Here is a 20,128-nt window from a genome sequence, read left to right as displayed (position 1 = left end):
TAGCTTTTGATGGGGAAGCAGGTCATATTGTGAGATTTACACTTCATTTACCTTCAGGAACGGTTTTTTGTTTTGTTTTGTACATATAATGAAGATGGACATTCCAGCCACCATATGCAGTTTAGTGTGTATGATAGCTATGTCGACTTTAAATTATCATTTCATCTTGCAAATGCATGAAGAATTCATTCAAGCAGCCAAAACTGGTGTAAAAAATCGAAAGGGATGTTACGCTTCAGCTCCTTCTAAAAGCAAGTGCTTTTTTATAGAGCTAAATAATGTATATTAAAGTTTTACAATTTACATTGTTCTTTAATATGCTTTCTTCGTGTTGGAGCTTAACGGGACATTGGAGGATCCCTTTAAAAATTGTTAATCCAAGGATTATTCTGATTTCTACAGGGGTCGAGATAAATAGCATATTAACACAGGTTAACATAACATTGCATTACTTGACCTCACTAAGCTCCCACCTCCCCTGGCGACCAGGCTGCCTATGATGGTCATGGTTAATGTTACATTTTTACTCTTAATGTTTTAATATGCTGTTACAAAAGACTATGAAATACGTGAACAAGCTATTGCACAAAATCTTTTGTATACAAAATAATCAGCAACTTAAGGGAGAAATAGCTTAATGGGGAGGAATAATCATTCAGATCCTAAGAAGAGGACGTTAAAATACGGTAGTCTTTCCCATGGTACACATATAAAAAATATAGGATTTGGAAATGGTGCTGAACCAAGCTATTGTAACCATTATGTTATGTTTTTACTGACCTATCAGGAACAGAGATGGCAATAGTCCTGGATGGTTCAGGGAGTATAGAACCACACGATTTCCAAAAAGCAAAGGATTTTATTTTCAACATGATGAAAAAGTTCTGGGAGAGGTGCATAGAGGTTGGTGTATTCGGTCACTAAGTTGCCCTTTTTCATGTATAATTTATTTTTATTTTTACTATATAACTGTTTTAATTCGCTCAGTGTATTAACTATCTAGTAAACGTATAGTTTCCTTCATTAATGGGGCTGTCATGTCCTCAACATTTTTTTTTTATGACTATTGGGATGGAGGAACAGTGTCAACCATCACCCCTCTTTGGTTAATATGGGATCCAGGGAACCCTGTTCCATTTTTTTAAATGCATTTATTCATTTTTTTTTAAATGAAGATATATTTTTGGAATGAAGATATATATTTTTTTTAACTTTTCTGACCTGAAAACCATGTGTGCTGACTCTCCTGTTCCACAAAGGGTTGCAGGGTGAAGTTTGCGAGTAAACTCGTTTGAACTCGTTGGTTAACGGATCCACAAGTTGCATTTTGTTTGTGAGTGCACATGATAGTTTTCATAAGTGAAATTGCAAATTCGGTGCTGAAAACTCACTTTTCTGCCCAGTTATACGCACTTGCTGTTTAGTGATTCGATCTGGATCTATAAGTCTGATTATTGTTCAGGTAATTTCTATACAGCAATAGTCCAAGTCAATAAATGCATCTTCAGATCTTTAATGGTGAGATTTTAATTTAGCATTACTTTACCCTTACATACTTGTGGCTTTTCTCCTTAAATATGTGTCACTTGTATTATGAACAGGAATATCCAGGCATTAGTTACTTAAATACACATTTGCTGTGTTTATAAAGGTTATTATGCTGTTTATATGTGTTAGGCTTTGAGATAATCTCCATTTGAATCATATTTCCTCGGATAGTGTGACTTTGCGGTAGTGCAGTATGGTGATGAAATAAGGACAGAATTTGATCTGCTGGAGAGTCGTGATGACAGCAACCGCGTTTTACAAAAGGTTCAACAAATAAAGCAAGTGGGGGATGTAACTAAGACAGCATCTGCTCTGCAGCATGTCCTGTGAGTAAAGGTTTCATGCATAAAAGTAAACACCAAAAAGTGTATCAGATGGAATGACAATTGTAATTGTGATGCTAGTGATGACTGTAGAGTCTTTTTATATTAAAATCCAGAGTGATCAAATGAGATACCTCATGGCACACCAGCGCTTGATTGCTTAGCACAGAGGTGTCCAACCTGCGGCCCTCCAGTTGTTGCAAGACTACATCTACCATAATGCTCTTTCAGCTAAGGAGCTGGCTGAGGAGTATGGGAGATGTAGTCCTGCAGCAGCTGGAGGGCCGCAGGTTGGACGCCCCTGGCTTAGCATGTCCAAGATAAGAGTGTAATATTTTTTTAATAAGAATGAATGCAATTTTTAAATTAACTTGTAATGTCTCTTACCATTTCTAAGAGCAAAACACAGTAACTCTGAGAGACACTGCTTTTGTCTCACCCCACGAGTACTTATCCACGTAAACATGCCAGTGGAATGTTGCGCCTCTGTGTTCAAATATATTTATTGCATGTGAGCGCATACTCTCATTATCTGTATATGTTATATACATATTTATATTTATGTTTTTGTTCTTTTCTAAACCTCTCTAAACAGTGATAGCATTTTCAGTGAAACTCATGGTTCTAAGAAACAAGCCACCAAAATAATATTGGTATTGACAGACGGAGATATATTCATGGATCCAATGGATTTATCAACTGTCATTCATTCACCAAAGATGAAAAATATTGAACGTTATGTAATTGGGGTGAGATTTTTCTATCATGTATGTTTTTAGCAAGATGTTAAGTAGATGTACATACCAATCACTTATCATTTACTTGGATAAAAAATAGATGATCCATTAGATATACCTAAGGAGAAATACTAGGAGAAACATATTTGATGGAGGATGGAAAATATATGTTCATGTAAATGATGATCGATAGATAGATAGATAGATAGATAGATAGATAGATAGATAGATAGATAGATAGATAGATAGATACATGCAGAAGTTTAGTGAGGACGTCATGGAGCAGTATCAATGAAAGGATTGGGCTTGGAGCATGACTCCGGTTATCCCAAGCTAAGCAACCATAGTACAGTACATATATAATAAGTAGATTGGCTAATTTGTTGATAACGACAGGTAAATTATATGACTTTTCATGTTCCTGAACATGTTTCCACATACTTATGTACAGAGTTACACAAATCTAGAAATGCTGATATAGATGGTGGAAGCCCACTGCCGTTTGTTACATGCCATGAATGGACGATTTATGTTTTCAGCGTTATACCTGCAGTATCGTGAATATAATAAATTACCAATACCAATGGTTTCTAATTATTGTTTTACCCGTTTCTCCATTTTTTATTCTCACTCATAATTTAGGTAGGGGAAGCATTTAATAAGACAAGTGCCTTAAATGAGCTGAAACTTATAGCATCTGAGGGAGAGAAGCATCTTATCAGAGTGGATGATTATTCAGCACTTGATGGACTCCTCTTGTCCTTGCAGCAGAAGATAATTGGAATAGAAGGTGACCATACAACAGTTATATTCAGAAACCAAATCTCAGTTTTAAAATGATTTAGAATGATATCAATACATAGAGGTTATTATTTATTGAAAGTGGTTAATGTTATTAAGAATAAGCACCACAATCCTATATTCTAGCTCAGGATCTTTCAACAAAGGCTGGAAACAATTGTCTGTTTAGGGCTGGCATGGTGGCAATAGGCCCCTAGATAGCTCTCTCATGTGAAGATTTTAAACCACTATCACTATAAATGTAGGTATGAATGAAGGTATTTTATAAATTCTATCTGACTCTATGTAACTTTTGGTAATGGCCCATTTTGAAAGCATATAAGAACCATTTGGCCCGTCTAATCTGCACATTTTTCATGATGTAAAGCCCAGAACGTCAGTCCTTTGTCTTGTGTTATGTACATGGTAACTTTACACCTAAACCATGTTTAAACTCCCACATGTTTTTAGCTTTTACTACTTCTTCGAGGAGGCAGGAATATTTACCACCCCCTCAGGAAAGTAAAACATCCTTACATAACATCCCTCTAGTTTAGATTACAGTCTCTTCTTGTAACATTTCTACTCATTTGAAATAAATTTCAATGTAACTTGTTGGTTTTGATTGGTGTTTTACGAGACTATTAGCTGGTCTTGCCCTCAGCTGATGGCTACCAGCCTTCCCTTGCTAGCCTTCCACTAAAACTAAGTGGTATTATGAAATAATATTCTTAGTTTCCTCTATTGACAGTCAGACTTTTATCTCCCCCCAGCTACCAGCACCTCCACACTATATCTGCATCATTAATTTCTTCTCCTGTTCTCTAATCCCACTTTTCACCTTCACCTCCTCTGCAATTTCTCCTCTTATACAAGTCCTTTTCCCGCCCTCTCTCATTCTCTCTTCTTCTAGTTCCCTGCACATTGTCTCTCTAACAGAAACCTGGCTCTGACCCTACCTGTCCTGCTTCTCTCTCCGATGGTGGCCTCCACCTCACTCCCAGAACCGACGGCAGAAAGGGTGGTGGTGGTGTAGGCTTCCTACTCTCCCCAATTTGGATGTTTCAACCCATTCCCTCTGTCCCATCACTCTATTTCTCCTCATTTGAGGTCCGTGCTGTCCAGCTATTTAATCAAAACTCCTTAAGAATGGCTGTTGTATACTATACCCCCTAGGCATGCTAATATTTTTTCCTTCACCACTTCTTCTTATGGCTTCCTCTCTTTCTCTCCTCTGATGTCCCTTCAGTCATCCTTGGAGACTTCAGCAGCCCAGTAGACACCCCTTCGAGTGGCTTTGAAATGTCTTTCTATTACCTCCTCTTTTTCTGTCGCACAGCACTCTTTCTAGCATGTGCTCTCTCACTAACCTCTCAAATTTCCCTCTCCACCTCTCTGACCACCACCACTTGCGTGACTTCTTAAGGGCAGCTCCAATCCCCTGCAATACCCTCCCTGGTTTATCTGTCTTTCACCTTGCCTGCCTTTGGTCCTTCAAAAAATCCCTCAAAGCCCACTTTTTTAAGGGCACCTACGAACTTATGTGTTAACGCACTTCCTCCTATATATCTTAGCTCACCTTTCCTAGCCTCCTTCCTCCAATACTTATACTAGTGTGGCTGGTCTATCCCTAACAGTGGCACTTTTACTTATTGTGTAATACACCCTAACTACCTCTAGATTGTAAGCTCATTTGAGTAGGGCCCTCCTTACCTGTTGTTTCTGTTATGTTCTTTACTACTTGTTTTGTTTATTCATTGCACAGCACTGCAGAACATAACGGTGCTTTATAAAACAATAAATAATAATAATAAATAACATTACAAATAAGAATGCCCAAAACCATGCGATAAGACTTCAAGAAGAGTGCACAAAACTCTTGAGATATCATTACACTTATGAGAAAAGTTCACTGTCTGTAAAATTTTGTTCTGCAGGTACTAAAGGGGATAAACTAGAATTTGACTTGGCAGAGACAGGTTTTTCTGTCCATGTACATGACAAGGTATGGGCAAAATATCTGAATAAATATAATTCATTCTGAACATTGTTTGCTCTTACTGCTAAAAAAACGTTTGTCTTGCAGAATGTCAAAGCCGATTCCCCCACACCTTATGCAACAAGGATGAAAATAGCCCCAGAGTTATATGTTTTTATTTTTGATGTTTCTATACAGTTAACCTGGAATTAAGACAATTGAATAAGAATAAGTCTTTCCCAAAAATGTATTTTTCACTTGAATGTTTTTTGTGTGCACTACGGAAATTATCTCAGTAATATACACTTGTTTAAGAGCCAAATTGGAGATCTCAAACAGGAGCAATGCATATTTTATCTGTCTCTTTAGGTTATGTCTTACAAAAGCGAGCCTTTAAAATTAATTCAGAATAATATTTATCTTTCTTAAAAAAAAGTATATAAATAATAAGACGGGCAGCATTTGCCTCCCTCTTCCTTCACCAATGTCCTCTATACAATTGGATAAGGTGATTTAAATATGAGTAAAACAATCAAAATCTTTCCCTCATTTTTTTCTTTCAGGAAGTCTAGACCAACATTAAAAAAATGAAATGTTGGTTTTTCATATACGATAACAATCATAAATACAATAATAAAAAAATATGTTTGTGCTAATACCCATATTTGCATTTGCAGCAGTCCTTGGTGTTTGGTGCAGTTGGTTCCTATGACTGGTCTGGGGGAATGATACTGTATCTATCAAACCAAGAGCCACACAAAGTAGAATTTCTCAGTGAGCCCAAAGATGAATCACATGGATCCAATTATACTTACTTAGGTAAGACGTGTGAGTGACAACACACATATGTCCAGCAAGTTTAACTTTATCAAGATTTGAACCTATTATTGAACCAAGAGAAAACATAGTATTAGAAACTGATGTATACAAAATATTCTAATCCTTTCTTGGTGAAGGCAAGATGCCCAGTGCAAATTCTATATGCTTTGACTTGCAGTCTCTCAGAAAAAAGGAGCATACTCTAAGGTTCTCAAGCATTAAGCGTGTGGAAATAACAACTACACAAATAACAAGTACACAAGCACTACTCAAGTAATCTGTCATTCTAGTTTCATACATTCATCTGTTTATCTCTTTTCTACAATCCCTGTTTTAGAAGAGTAGAACCTAGTGCTTATTCTTTCAGTTTTCCCCTCTTGCCACAGGGTACAGTGTAACCACGGCTCAGGGGAAGCATTCAACTCTCTACATTGCTGGTGCTCCACGTCATTCCAATGTTGGAAGAGTTCTAGTGTTTGAGAAAGATATTGCAACCTATCGCTTGACTCAGAAAGATCTAAAAGGAGAACAGGTATATTATTTTTCTTGTTCTATTAGTGTAAATGACATGGATTTACAAAACACGCCATTGGATATTCATTGGAGCACATAATACTCACTGTGCATTGTGTCGTTAGTATTTGAATGTAGATATGTCAAAATGGGTAGCATACACAGAGATGTTTTTGATTTACTGATTTCCGCCCCGGGTGGCACTCAGGCCGGTGGCCCGACGGCTGCCTAACGGAGGCCAGTAACTGACTGCTGTGGCGTCTGCGCACTGTATGAGGAAGCTCTTTTCCCACCCAGGTTCCTGCTCCCCTGGGCATGCCTATTGGTGCATTTTGGTATGCTGAGGGCAATGAATTTTGCCTTACATGGAATCTTGCTGCTAATTTACTTTCAATTGCTTTATATTTTTTAGCATGTAGTAAATATTGTAGTAGATTGACAAATAATATATGCAATAAAGGGGGATACACAAATCCAGTTGTTCTATTCTGTCCATAAACAGCTTGGATCCTACTTTGGTTTTGAAGTTTGCACTGTGGATTTGGAGTCTGATGGTATTACTGATTTCCTCCTGGTGGGGGCGCCATTTTATCATGTCAATGGAGAAGAAGGAAAGGTTTATATGTATCAGTTAAACAACGAGGTAAAAACAATATTATAAAAACTATTTGTTATTTTGTTTATAAAATTCATTGTTCTATAAAAATAACTATTGCAGATAGCTGTACGCTTGTATTTTATTCTTACAACATTTTATTCCAATGGCAGGCCAGATTTACACTAGTTCAGACACTAGAACAGCACCATTATGCATTTGCCAGGTTTGGGTATTCAATAGCTAATATTGGTGACATAAATCTTGACGGATACCAGGATATTGCCATTGGAGCTCCTCTTGAGGGTCATCTTGAAAGGCCTAATTATTTTGGAACTGTTTACATTTACAACAGCAATAAAAATGGAATCTCTGCTACCCCATCGCAGGTTGGTTTATATTGTCTTTGTATTCTACATAATAATGAATGTTGCTGCCAGACTAATTTCTCTAACTTTATTATTCTTTCTAAACTCCCCACCCTACCTGTCCTTTATTTTATGAATTCAAAATATAATATAATAATATAACTATATATAATATAAACATAATATAACTTGATATATTAAGATAATTAAATTATAAGTTAATTTTTCTTCTTTTCTCTTAAGCGGATCAGAGCAACTAATTTTCAAACAAAACTGCAGTACTTTGGCCAGTCCATAGATGGCGGTTTGGATCTTACAGATGATGGGTATCCTGATATATCAGTGGGAGCGCTAGGAAGTGTCATGGTGTTACGGTAAGTCTCTGAAGTTTACCGTTCAGCCATGGCTTGAGTAATTAAGATCTTGTCTAGAATGGTAACTTTTTAAAAAGCAAGCATGTATTTACACCACACTTAACTATATTAGTATAATATCACTTGCCTTTTTATAGTTTGTTTAAACTCTTGATCTTTAATTCCAGTCATCACCACCAGAGGATGTAGGCCTACGGAATGTATAAGCACATTCTAAACCAATCCATCTAATAATTAAAGATATTTTGCCCATACCTTGTCATGTACAAGGATAGAAAAACCTATCCCACAAATTCTAGTTTATCCCCTTTAGTACCTGCAGAACAAAATTCTACAGACAGTGAACTTTTCTCATAAGTGTAATGATATCTCAAGAGTTTGGTGCACTCTTCTTGGGTCCATCTAATTTTGCGTGGATTTCGTGCATCCTATATAAGCATTTTATATATTAGCCAATTTATAAATAAGATTTGCCAACCTGCAGAAAAGTCCCACTAACCAAATGTTGAATTTTGTTACAGGTCACGTCCAGTTGTACAATTGCAGGCTGTGGCAAAGTTCTACCCAGACAGAATTCCTCTTATTCTTACAGATAAAAAAATAAATGCGAGCATATGCTTTAACATAACACCCTTTAAAATGATAGGTTAGTACATATTTCAGGTAACAAACTACATTTTTAAAACTAACAGACCAGGTAAATGTGCAGTGTTAAATTTTATTATGTATTGCTTTATAAAGCATTATCATATTGCATAGCATTGCACAGTTGTTGTTGTTGTTTAATAATAGCTTAAATGCTGTATATAATAAAAAATAAATAAAACATTATTGCAAGACGTGCAAAATTGGGCCAAGAACGATTCAAACAACTTTTTTTGTTTGCTTTTGGCCCATTTGTTTTCAGGTAAGGAATTTCATTCCCTGCCCAAAAATTGAGGGTATTTTTAATTTGGGAATGAAATTCATTGCCAGGTGCCCACTTGCCCTCTCACATTCTTATTCTTGTTCATTCTCTCTCAAGCTCTTTAAATTTTTCCCCACCTTCTCTGCCGACCGCTTCTGCTTCTTCTAACCAATTCCGCTTCCGCATCTTCTTCTTTATCTCCTATCTTCTCTCTTCAATCTGCTATCTTCTTTCTTCATCTGCATCTCCGCAGACATAACCTGGGAGGGAACTTCTGCCAAAGTTGCGGTGACATGCTCTCCCCGATTCTCATGTGAACTGAGGGCAAAATGGTGGTGCTTGCGGTGATTGGAAGATCGATGAAAGGACGTCACCTCAAATATCACCATGTTGGCAGAAGTTCCCATGAGTTATCTCCACGGAGATGCGGATTAAGAAAAAAGATAGCAGATTGAAGATTGATGGTAGAATAGAGAAGAGTAGGGAGAAGATAGAAGATAAAGTAGATGCACCAGTGGAAGTGGTTGGCAAAGAAGGTAGGGAAACATTTAGAGAGGGTGAGAGAGAACGTGAAAGATGATGCGAGTGTGAGAGACTGAGTGAGAGTGAATGTGGACCCACAAATTTCTGATGAAAATTCTGAGATTTTTGTTTTGTTTTCATCCAATTTGTGGGGGTTCTGGCTAGAGGCCTGCATGGGACTGTTTTCTTAATCCACTTCCACTGAATTTCTGACCATTACCATCTGCAACATGTGTGTTCCACTCCCGCCTACTCCTGCAACATGTGTGTCCAGTCCTCTCGTTCCCGCAATATGTGTGCCCGCTCCTGCAAGCTTCTGTTCCAATACATTTATTTACAGATAATTGGGACTTACAAAAATCTTCCTGAAATGGGTCTGCTCCAAAACGGGCTGGATGTCTAAGATCAACCTGTCCTCAGCCTCTATGAAAAAGGAGGCTGAATATAAAAGTGAGGCTAGCAAAAAAAAAAACAAAAAAACGTGTCAGCCTTGCGGAAGCAGAGGCGTATCTAGGTTATGGCACCTATGGCTCATGCCATAGGCGCCATTTGAAAGGGGGGTGCCAGTGAGCGGCTTTCAAACGCCTGCGCCCCTCATTCCCCTCCACGAGGCCTCTACCTCCGTCCCGGTGCCGGCATTTCATGCTGAGTGCCGTAATATGATGTCATATTTCGGCGCTCAGCAGTGAAGCAGCAGGCACCAGCGAGTGGCTTTTAAACACTGCCTATTTTTATGCGGAGGAGAGGGGCGCCTAGCAAACAGCGTTTAAAAGCCGCTCGCTGGTGCTCGCTGCTTCACTGCTGAGCGCCGAAATATGACGTCATATTACATCGCTCAGCAGTGAAGCAGCGGGCACCGCAGCAGTGCAGGAAGACAGAAGCCTTGTCCTCCCGTCGCTCGACCTCAAGGTGAGAGAACTACAAAGGGGGAGAGAGTAGATAGTGAGTAGGGGGAGGGAGAGGGGTTAGGAAGTGATAAGGGAGGGAGAGGGGTTAGAAAGTGATAAGGGAAGGAGAGGGGTTAGAAAGGGGTTATTTGATCTATACCTGCGATGCTACGTTTCATATATTATTATTGTATACCTGCAAATACAGGATTTGCATGTCTGATTCTGTTTATTTGATATATACCTTCAGTGCTGAGATCACAAGTAAATTTCAATTGATCTGGGTTTGTGTGTTGATCTATACCTGCTATCGGCAGCAGAGTCTAATATATATATATATATATATATATATATATATATATATATATATATATATATGGGCAGCAGGGGCTAATAAATGGGTTTTAGATATTTGGACAGGGGCGCAATTTCAGTGCTTGCCATAGGCGCTATTTTCAGTAGATACGCCTCTGTGCGGGAGTGAGTGGGATTACCGGGACCCGCAGGTATATTGTGTGATTGCCCGCTCCGGCCCACAACACACAGAATACCGGCTGCACCCGCAAGTTTTTTGACGAGTCCCACGGGAACCCAATCCAGATGCAGTCCTCTAGTTCTGGCTTTGTTTTTGAGGCTTCATACGAATCGCAGAATTTTCCAAATACTAATGCGCAAGTATAGTTACTTGCTGTTATGTATATACATGATATAAGGCTTTTTTGTATTAGAAACTATTTGGCTTTTCTATGGTATAATCTAAAGAATATTACAAAACTGAAATGTAAACGGGAAAAAACTGAAGTCCTGAAGCACATGTGTAGTATCGTCACCTTTTAGCGTTATGAAATTGGCTTTATTTACTGAACACTTTAATGTAGACTTTCCATTTCAGAAATAAACAAACCTTATCTCCATTACTCTTTGGACTTGGATGTTGACATGGTAGAAAAACGCATCACTTTTGAAAATGAGGATTCAGGAAAAGGAAAACTTTTTTTGATCGACAATAAATGTGCAACCCACGTTTTGACTGTACTGGTAAATTTAGTTCTGGAAAGCATAACTATACTGAAACGTATACATTTGTTTTAGTGTTAAAAAATATAATTTTGTATTTCTAGGTCTAAATGATTGGATATTAGAAGATAAAACAGAATGTAATTCAACAAAACAGTGTATAATCTGTGTGTTTATAAAGGAAGCTGTAGCAGTCAGGATCTTCATGTCATTTAGCCTGGCATCCCAGAGTGCTGGTTATCCAACCTTCGCATTGATGTCTAAATAACTGCTGGCTCAGGTTGTTTGTCTGGGATAACTAGTATCTCCTTGTTAACATCTCTCCACAAACCAACCTCTATAAACAATTTTAACAAAAGTTTCTCAACATCACTCTTTAACGCACATCACTGAGTGTGCTGTAGATAATGGTCCCAAGTAGGTTGGGTCCAGAAATGGCACTGAAAAATACTTCAGTGGGTTCTCCTTTCAATGAGGAACCTAGAACATCTGGCCCACCTTAAGCTTTGGCTTGGAAGGAAATGAGGGCTACCCCAGAAGAGGAAGATTGAGAATTTGGTTCCCACTATGGCCTTACCAACTGGGGCACTGATCACCTTTTACCTCCACTGGACAAACTGAGAAGCACGAGTATCTCACCAATATTTGGTGCTTTGGCTATATGACCTAGTTATTCATTAAGCTTTAGCATATGCCCCTCCACAACAGTTCAGGTATCCAAATTGAGACACCTATGTTAAGGTTGTGGCAGTGAGGAGGGATCATCCCCAGAAGTATGTGGAGTTGGTAATGGAAGTGGGCAGAGCAGGACTCATGGCAGGCCATCACTTTCCCCCAGTAGCCACCTTGCAACCTCCAGAAGTAAGGCCAGAGCTCCACTGATTTTTCATCTGTGTGGGCCGATCAGTATATCTCCCCAAACAGCCCATGCTCCCCACTGCCCTAAAATGCAGGAAAGTGGGCCAGCTACCTCGGACAATGAGACAGTGCCTTTCATGACTTTTCCACTAAAACTGTGACTGTTGGACAAATGTCACTCCATTTCTTAAAATTCCTAGCTAGGGTTCTGCATCACTGTGACCTTAATTTGCATTGTCTCAAAATTAACTAACTCTAGTGCTATTTGTTTTTCTTTCAGCCATGTATCTATGACTGTTTCAGCAGCATCAAAATTAAGATTTCTTATGAACTAAGCTCAGACCTAAACAGGGACCTTCCAGCACCCATACTGGATATAAACGATCACATTCATACGTATGCTGAGGTATAACCAAGAAAATAATTTTCTGTTGCAAATATATGGGAATATAAAACATGTAATAAAAGCAATAATCTTTTATAACTAAGCACTTGAATTCACAGCATGGAATAGTTTAATAGTCATAGTCCTTTAAATGTGTATTTAAATTTTTCCTTGTTTAAACAAAAAAACATTTTCATACATGCTGTTTCAAATAGCTGTATGAAATTTCTCAAAAACTCATCTTTCTGAAAAATCCTGTTGTTAATCAAATTGAAGAGTCTCCAATATTTTCATGTATTATTTGGAAAGAGAATTTTGTGAGGCTCAATGTGATGCATAAACCATTTCACATTTTTGGGGGTTTTAAATGTGTAGCATTTTTGTTTTAGAAAAGGAATAGTTATTTAATGTCATGTTCATAAGAGGTCTTCTGCTAAACCATTTCAAGCAGGCCTTATATACGTTTCTGTAGTGAGCCCAAACAGAGAAGTAAATTATTGTGGATGACCTAGCATTGGCCTATGGCGTAGGTCAATTATCGACTACGCATTGGCAGATAAAAGACAGAGATGTCAAAGATGAGTTGCCAAAATTTCAGTTCAGTACCATAGTTTGTAAAAAAAAAAAGCCCTGTGTCCATGACAATGTTTGGTTTATAATATTTAAACATTACACAAGCGTTACACAATGGGATAGTTATGAGGCTAGATTGGCCAAATTGCTCTTTTTTAAAATTGTATGATATTGTTTGTTGACAAAATCATTATTCATTATTTAAAAAAATTAAAACGTAGTTATCCTGCTAATAGACTTTTTTCCATTATCTAATTTTGTTGTGTCTCTGTTACAGCTTCCTTATGAAAGGGACTGCAATAATAAAACCAGCTGTGTTCCTAACTTACATCTAATCATGAATGTCTCAGGGTATGTCAAAATTGTTATTATTATTATTATTATTATGAAAGATTAATTTTAGACTACATAGTTCTGTCATTTTGGCCATAGAACATGGAATGACTGATTATTAACTGAAATTACTCTGTTGCAGCGAGGAGCTCATAGTTGGATTAACTAAAGAACTGACTTTGAATCTCATCCTAAGTAACTCTGGGGATGACTCGTATATGACAACTGTGCTAATAACACACCCCAGGAACCTGCATTTCAAAATGATTAAAAGGGTAAGAACTGTATATTATAGATTTAAAGAGGCATCAAAGTATATGAAATTATCAAAAATATTTTTAGTGTAATGAATATATATATTGTTAAATTACAAATATATTGTCATATATAGATTTGTTAACCATCCTGTTCTAACAGCATAGTTATTCTCTACAGAAAGTTAGAAGGCATCTGCAAAAATGTTTTGTTGCTCAAGGTTCTTGCTATGCTCAATGTATGCAAAAATAATTTGAAGTTGATCCCAGGCTATCTGAATATACACTACATAGGTTTCTACAAGATTTCTTTCCTGTCCATGTATGTTAATTATTTCAGTGTTGTTGAGGTATAATGTTTAAAAAAACTCCACACACATGCCTGTAAATAAAGCATTTGTTGTCTTCAGAAATGTGTCAATTTCCAAAATAGTATTTCTCGTTTGGTTACTGTTTTTATTTTTTTTTGTAGCCAGATTATCCAAGCATTAAGTGCTCTGATACTAAAACACTTCTGCCATATGACTCATTAATGAAATGTAACATTGGACATCCTGTTTTCAAAGCGTCTACTGTAAGTATACATTTATAGCATTAGTTGTAGTGTCACGGAAACTTTCAAAACCATTGAGTTTGTTTACTAAAAGGTGTCACATTTGCGGATGATGTGGTTTGCAAGAAAGATAATGTAGAGGGGATGGGCTGGACAGTGGAAAATGTGAAGAAATAATAATAATAAAATGATTATGAAATAAAATAAATAAACTGAGCTAACGGAGGCTCCATCACTGAAGTCAGACTGAAACTGAATTCTGGTAAAAAACATGTACATCTGTAATTTGTAAATTGTAATCTGTAAATTGTACGCAAAATTATTTTCTCTCTCCTCTTTATAGGCGACATTTTCTATTATCTGGGAACTTGAAGAAATTACGTTTCCTAGACAACAAGCAATAATTAATGTTAATGTTACCAAGTAAGTAAAATGTGACCCTTAATAATTTTCCCTGTTAAAGTTGTTTCTGCCTTCAGTGTCTCAATGGGAGGATTATTTATTTGTTTATAAGTATTAAATGAATTCATTTAAAGGAAGATGTACAAAAGATGTGCAAAGCAATAAAGGAATAAGTGTGATGTCTGTACCTGAATGCTTCCTCACACGACTTGCCACTTTCTGAGCTTTGGGACATTATATCATATTTTTGTGGCTAGTGGTGTATTTACCTCTGTTACTGCCCTAGGCCTTACCAGGGCATTGATGCTTGTCACCCCCCTCTGCATCACTGTCCTTACTACTGGGTGGCAAGATATGACATTATCCAAACTCTCCACTTTTAAAGGAAGCACTGCATAGTGTTAATGGGCCAGTTGGGGAGATCAGTGATACCCCTTTTAAACAGCCCATTGAGTAGTGGCGTTGCACGGGCAGGGTCCTTGTTATGCTGCAGAGGGGCTGCAGCCCCCTTTGGCAGTCACATTAGGCCAACTAGGCATGGGCCAGTATAATTCACTGTATGAATATCACAGAGGTACAGTTGTGGGAAAAAGAAAGTACATCGTCTTTGAATTGTCTAAGATCATTGCTGATGTCTTTCCTCCTTGGCATTGTGTTAACACACACCTGAATATTCCAGCAAACTGCTAAAACTTTGGCTTTTATAGAGGTTGTCACACTTGTTGATCAATTAATCAAGGACATTTTATTAGCAACACCTGCTACTTAGGATATTGCTTCCTATGGAGGCAGTAAGGGTGTACACAGCTTCACCATTTGGCTTTATTTTTGTTAATAAAATCATGACACATGTCATGGGTTGTTGTCCATCTTATGTATTTACTTAATTTTTGGACCTGCTAAGGAACTGATGATTGTTATTATGTCCTGCTATGTAAAGCCATAGTTTTCAAAGAAGGTGTTTTTCTTTTTCAAATGACTTTTCATTGTACATGTTAACTTCTGTTTTGCACTTGATTGTTTGACACAAGTGTTATATAATTCTCAATAAAGAATCAGAATGATAAATAACTTTTTGGAAGCATACAAAACCTACTAATCTCTGCAGTATGAACTGTGATGCTTTGATGGTGCTACATTTTATTATTATTTCTTTGTGATAACACTACAATGAAGGCATAATGTATCTTTACCATTGTATGATTATTGTCCGTGTTTCCATTTCAGCATTAATACAATTTCAAGCACTCTGTTCCAACAGTCCGTGCTTCCTGTGAAACACTCCTTTAATGCTGTCCTCTCTGTGTAAGTGATTAAATGTACAGTTGACCAATGTTTTAAAGAGCTTTAATCCTTGGAATGCCAGCTATGAAGGAGATATTTAGTAGGCAAACTGAGTTCAGGATGCTAGCTATGTACACCATATGACCAAACGTATAATGATACCCCACCTAATTATTGAGTTTAAGTGTTTCATCCAGACCTATTGCTAACAGGTATACAATTAAGCACATAATAGACAAACATTGGTAACTGAATGGGTCATACTAAAAAGCTCAGTGACTTTAAACATGGCACTGTCATAGGATGTCACCTTTACCACAAGTCAGCTTGTGAGGTTCTTGGCCTGCTAGATCTGTCTAGATCTAAGTTCTATTATTGTGAAGTGAAAGCAACAACAGCTTAGCCATGGAGTGGTTGACCACGCACACTCACAGAGCAGGGATTATGTGTGCTGAAGAATATTATGTGTAAAAAATTGCCTTTCTTCTATAGGGTCACTCACTACAGAGTTCCATACTGCATACTTTTGGTCATATAGTGTATTTGTGTATGTGCCTTCTGCCAGTTTTGCCATATTAACCAGTTGAATAAATTCCTTGTCAAATCTCCTGCTTCAAAATAATGGGTAATGTTATTCTAAAGCATACAACTTAAGACAACTGACTAATCACAGTTTTGTTTAAAACAGACCAACACCGACCATTTATGTTAAACTGGGTGAAAAACCAATGCAAGATGAAGATATTCAGTATATCTTCAATGTAAGTCCCCAAGAACTGATTCTCGTTAAGGTAACACCAGGTTTCCAACAGGATTCTCTGGAATCAGTCAAGGTTTGCTGTTGATGGATGTATTTTCTCTCCCTACAACAAAGCTAAAGAATCATGTATGCACCAAAGCTGGCATCAGATCTTATTGTGCATGCAGCTTGTCGGCAGGGAATGTAAGCTTATGCACCAGCATCGAAGTGCCTCCAGGCACTTGACAAGGTTTCGTCCGACTTACCATACACATGATTCTGTCTGCAGGTTAATGTAGACAATCTGTTTGAAGCAGACTTGTCCCTGGATCTCCAAATTCCAGTTAAACTTAAAGATTCCGATGTTGCATCAGTAAAACACATCCAGCAGAGTCAGGTGTGTATCTTTGTATTTGTTATTAAAAGTAATTTGATATTATGACTTTTTAAGTGTCTTTTTTAGATGTTTTACTATATATCAGTGAATCTGATTATTATGTATTTTGTATGCAGAATTTCACCCAATGTAGAGAACAAATACAGCCCTGCAAAGCTGGAAAAGTAAGTGTTTTACAAAAATTAAAAGTGCACCTTCAAATGAGTGTTAATATCAGCCAGATAGGCCATTTAATAAAGGGCACCAAATATCAAATAAGGGTCCAGAAATGATTGCTATGTACCATTACTGCTTGCCACCAAATATGAACCATACTGAAAGAAAAACTTGTGTGGGGTTGAGCCCAATGTCTGTCTCAGCTTGTCAGGATAAACACCTCTTCCCCTTCAGTTTTGTTTTACTCTTGTAGACCTGTGAAAGAATGCAGATTCTGGAAAATCCAATGGATGAGTCAAGAAGAAACATAAAGAAAGAAAAGTGATATTAGGGGCCCATAATCATGCGGCAGCCTGTTTGGTAGCAAAACAGATAAAACTGAAGAAAGACAAAATAGACAAAATAGACAAAATGTTTATTCTAACAATAGAGTTTAATCAGAAAGAAAATGTAAAATTATATAGATTAATACAAAAATATTAATGTTCAATGGCTGCTGAACAAAATAAGCACAGACATATTAAATACCACATAAAGTCTGATGCTTTAAAAAAAATAATTAATGATTGTTTGTTTTTGGATGATCATGGGCATCTCTTGAAAGTCCTTTGTATACTCAAATGGCTACCATTTTATTGCATTGCCTGTTTCTCAGGAAGTCCACAATAATCAGGTAGAAAGAAAAGAAATATTAGGTACTAGCATTCACAACCCATACTAACTTACAGTTAATAACCCATCCTTTTAGATGTCCATGTAATTATAAGAGCTCAACAGATTGTGATTATTGGCCACAAACCACATACCATGATTCTGTTTTATTTTCTTGATAGCAGGGTAAAGATTTATTGTGCCATGTTATCCGGTGCCCTATCACTGGTGGACTGGAGGATATCACTGTCACCACACAGCTTTTTCTACAGACTATCAAACAGGTAACCATTTTTGATTAAACAAGTAAGAGTTTGGGGTTTTACCAAGCCAAGGCAAGCCACTTAGAATGGCTGACCTCCAGGTTGCTCTAGGGTTTTTATGATGGCAATGTATAAATCAAATAATAGTATGGCTATTATGAAACTGTGGCAAATAGTTGTGTTTTAATTTCACTCACGTGTTCTGCTCAAAAAATGAATAGGGGTCCTGCATTGGAGCACTGTAAGAACAGTTTGGGCCAATGTTCCATTCCCCTCTATTTTGAAGCACACTGGAAGTTCATGCCAGGTTTTGAAAATTCAGTCTGAGATTTAATTGACCCCTGCAACATATACATAACATGGACATTTATACTCCCTCAAACATTAGCATTAGAGAGACTTTAGAACGTTGCCATGAGAGAAAGTTGCCATGTGCCTCCAGTGCAAGGAGGCTGCACTTAGGCTTAACATCTGGAGAAGGTATTCAGGCTTAGTTTGGTCTGGCATAGAGGCCAACGTAAGTGAACATTTGAATACATACACTACAGAGGCTTTTTTGTTAGGAAGCTAGGCTTTTAATTTATCTTATTTTGACAATGACCTCAGCTCAAGTATTTTGTCACTCGGTATCTGATGTAGTCAGGGTTATTTCTAAAATTAATTGTGGTACAAAGCTGTAATGATGGTCATATCATCATATCAACCAACTGAATGGTTCAACCAGCAGGAACATTCCTATGGTGATAAAGCAGAATTGCTCTTTATAATAAAACCAGTGTGTCCTATATCACTGCAGCTGTTTCAAAGTTTATCTTTGCGTTGTGACAGGGACAGACATCTTTGCCCCATACATGTATGTGCCATGACATTTAGAATTCCTATGTGTTATTGTGACTAAGTGACTTTACTCTTTATGTTGCAGCTGGTGGAGAACACAGAAGAGTTTGTGATTACTGGTGAAATTTTTTACAACAAAGACTTATTCGTAAATTTGCAGAATATGCATCAGAAAACATGCGTGAGTTTCTTTTCCTTCCTGTGCACTTCATCAAATAGTAGTTTTACCAGAATCAGTCCATATACCTTTGGTGTTAATTCACAAAAAAAATAGTCCTCGGTGATTTAATTGACACAAAGTACATGCACTTGCATGCGGCAACTTAGAAAGTAACTTGTATGTCCATTCAAATAAAAGTTGGTCAGTAGATGGTAATTCTTGGTCAAATAGGGGTGGATATGCCAGAGAGGAAAGGGTTACCATGAATCCCTCCTTCTTTACCTCTAGAGGCACCCAAAACAATAGAAATTTTGGCATATATATTAGTGATCCATATGTGACAGTATTGGGGCACATTTCTAAATGTGAAGAAATAACAGTCCATTAAATGTAGCAAACATCACTTTAATTGTTTTGGGATTTCTTACCAAGAAATATGCCCCCCTCCCCCACATATAATGTAATATTTCATATATAACTTTGCTGACCTTACTTGTTTGCATAAACATTCATTCTTAACAGATATCAGTCAAGTTTCTTCAGGACAAAGTTATAAATATCTTGCCTGTCGTTATTGGTAGTTCCATTGGAGGCATCCTTCTTCTGCTTTTTATTGTTGTAATTCTTTTCAAGGTAAGTAACTAAATCCAACTTCTTATATTTAATAGAAAGATGGTATTGAAAACTAGGGCAAAAGAAGAAAAATATAATTTAGGACATGAAGTTTATTGAATCATATTAACTTACAATTTTTTTCTTGTAGTGTGGATTCTTTAAAAGAAAATACAAAAATTGTGATGGACAACAAGAGCAAAGTAACATCCAGAGATAAATGGAATAAGGACCATTTAATAAAAAGTTAAAAATATAAAGAAATGCAAGCACATCAAGAATGCATTTAAATTATATCGTAGA

The 20,128-nt window shown here is 37.1% G+C and overlaps 1 protein-coding gene across 1 annotated transcript in view; it reads left to right on the top strand.

Annotated features, from left to right (window-relative positions):
* ITGAE (integrin subunit alpha E) overlaps nucleotides 1–20,128 on the top strand; it is a 29,642-nt gene extending 9,514 nt beyond the window's left edge. Inside the window, exons 8-32 of the mRNA XM_053456988.1 lie at nucleotides 788–903; nucleotides 1,720–1,874; nucleotides 2,467–2,620; nucleotides 3,251–3,398; nucleotides 5,326–5,393; nucleotides 6,044–6,185; nucleotides 6,572–6,717; nucleotides 7,201–7,341; nucleotides 7,467–7,682; nucleotides 7,905–8,035; nucleotides 8,557–8,681; nucleotides 11,244–11,389; nucleotides 12,507–12,632; nucleotides 13,462–13,535; nucleotides 13,660–13,792; nucleotides 14,244–14,345; nucleotides 14,668–14,747; nucleotides 15,954–16,031; nucleotides 16,699–16,771; nucleotides 17,039–17,146; nucleotides 17,263–17,310; nucleotides 18,136–18,237; nucleotides 19,139–19,234; nucleotides 19,736–19,846; nucleotides 19,977–20,128. Coding sequence (XP_053312963.1) covers nucleotides 788–903; nucleotides 1,720–1,874; nucleotides 2,467–2,620; nucleotides 3,251–3,398; nucleotides 5,326–5,393; nucleotides 6,044–6,185; nucleotides 6,572–6,717; nucleotides 7,201–7,341; nucleotides 7,467–7,682; nucleotides 7,905–8,035; nucleotides 8,557–8,681; nucleotides 11,244–11,389; nucleotides 12,507–12,632; nucleotides 13,462–13,535; nucleotides 13,660–13,792; nucleotides 14,244–14,345; nucleotides 14,668–14,747; nucleotides 15,954–16,031; nucleotides 16,699–16,771; nucleotides 17,039–17,146; nucleotides 17,263–17,310; nucleotides 18,136–18,237; nucleotides 19,139–19,234; nucleotides 19,736–19,846; nucleotides 19,977–20,045 — 2,888 coding nt within the window. The 3' untranslated portion in view covers nucleotides 20,046–20,128. The remainder of the gene's footprint in view (nucleotides 1–787; nucleotides 904–1,719; nucleotides 1,875–2,466; nucleotides 2,621–3,250; nucleotides 3,399–5,325; nucleotides 5,394–6,043; nucleotides 6,186–6,571; nucleotides 6,718–7,200; nucleotides 7,342–7,466; nucleotides 7,683–7,904; nucleotides 8,036–8,556; nucleotides 8,682–11,243; nucleotides 11,390–12,506; nucleotides 12,633–13,461; nucleotides 13,536–13,659; nucleotides 13,793–14,243; nucleotides 14,346–14,667; nucleotides 14,748–15,953; nucleotides 16,032–16,698; nucleotides 16,772–17,038; nucleotides 17,147–17,262; nucleotides 17,311–18,135; nucleotides 18,238–19,138; nucleotides 19,235–19,735; nucleotides 19,847–19,976) is intronic.

This window comes from Spea bombifrons, chromosome 2, assembly GCF_027358695.1.
Source record: "Spea bombifrons isolate aSpeBom1 chromosome 2, aSpeBom1.2.pri, whole genome shotgun sequence".
In the NCBI taxonomy this organism is placed as follows: Eukaryota; Metazoa; Chordata; class Amphibia; order Anura; family Pelobatidae; genus Spea; species Spea bombifrons.
The sequence above is the reverse complement of the archived record's forward strand: the minus strand, read 5'-3'. Positions and strand labels throughout refer to the sequence as shown.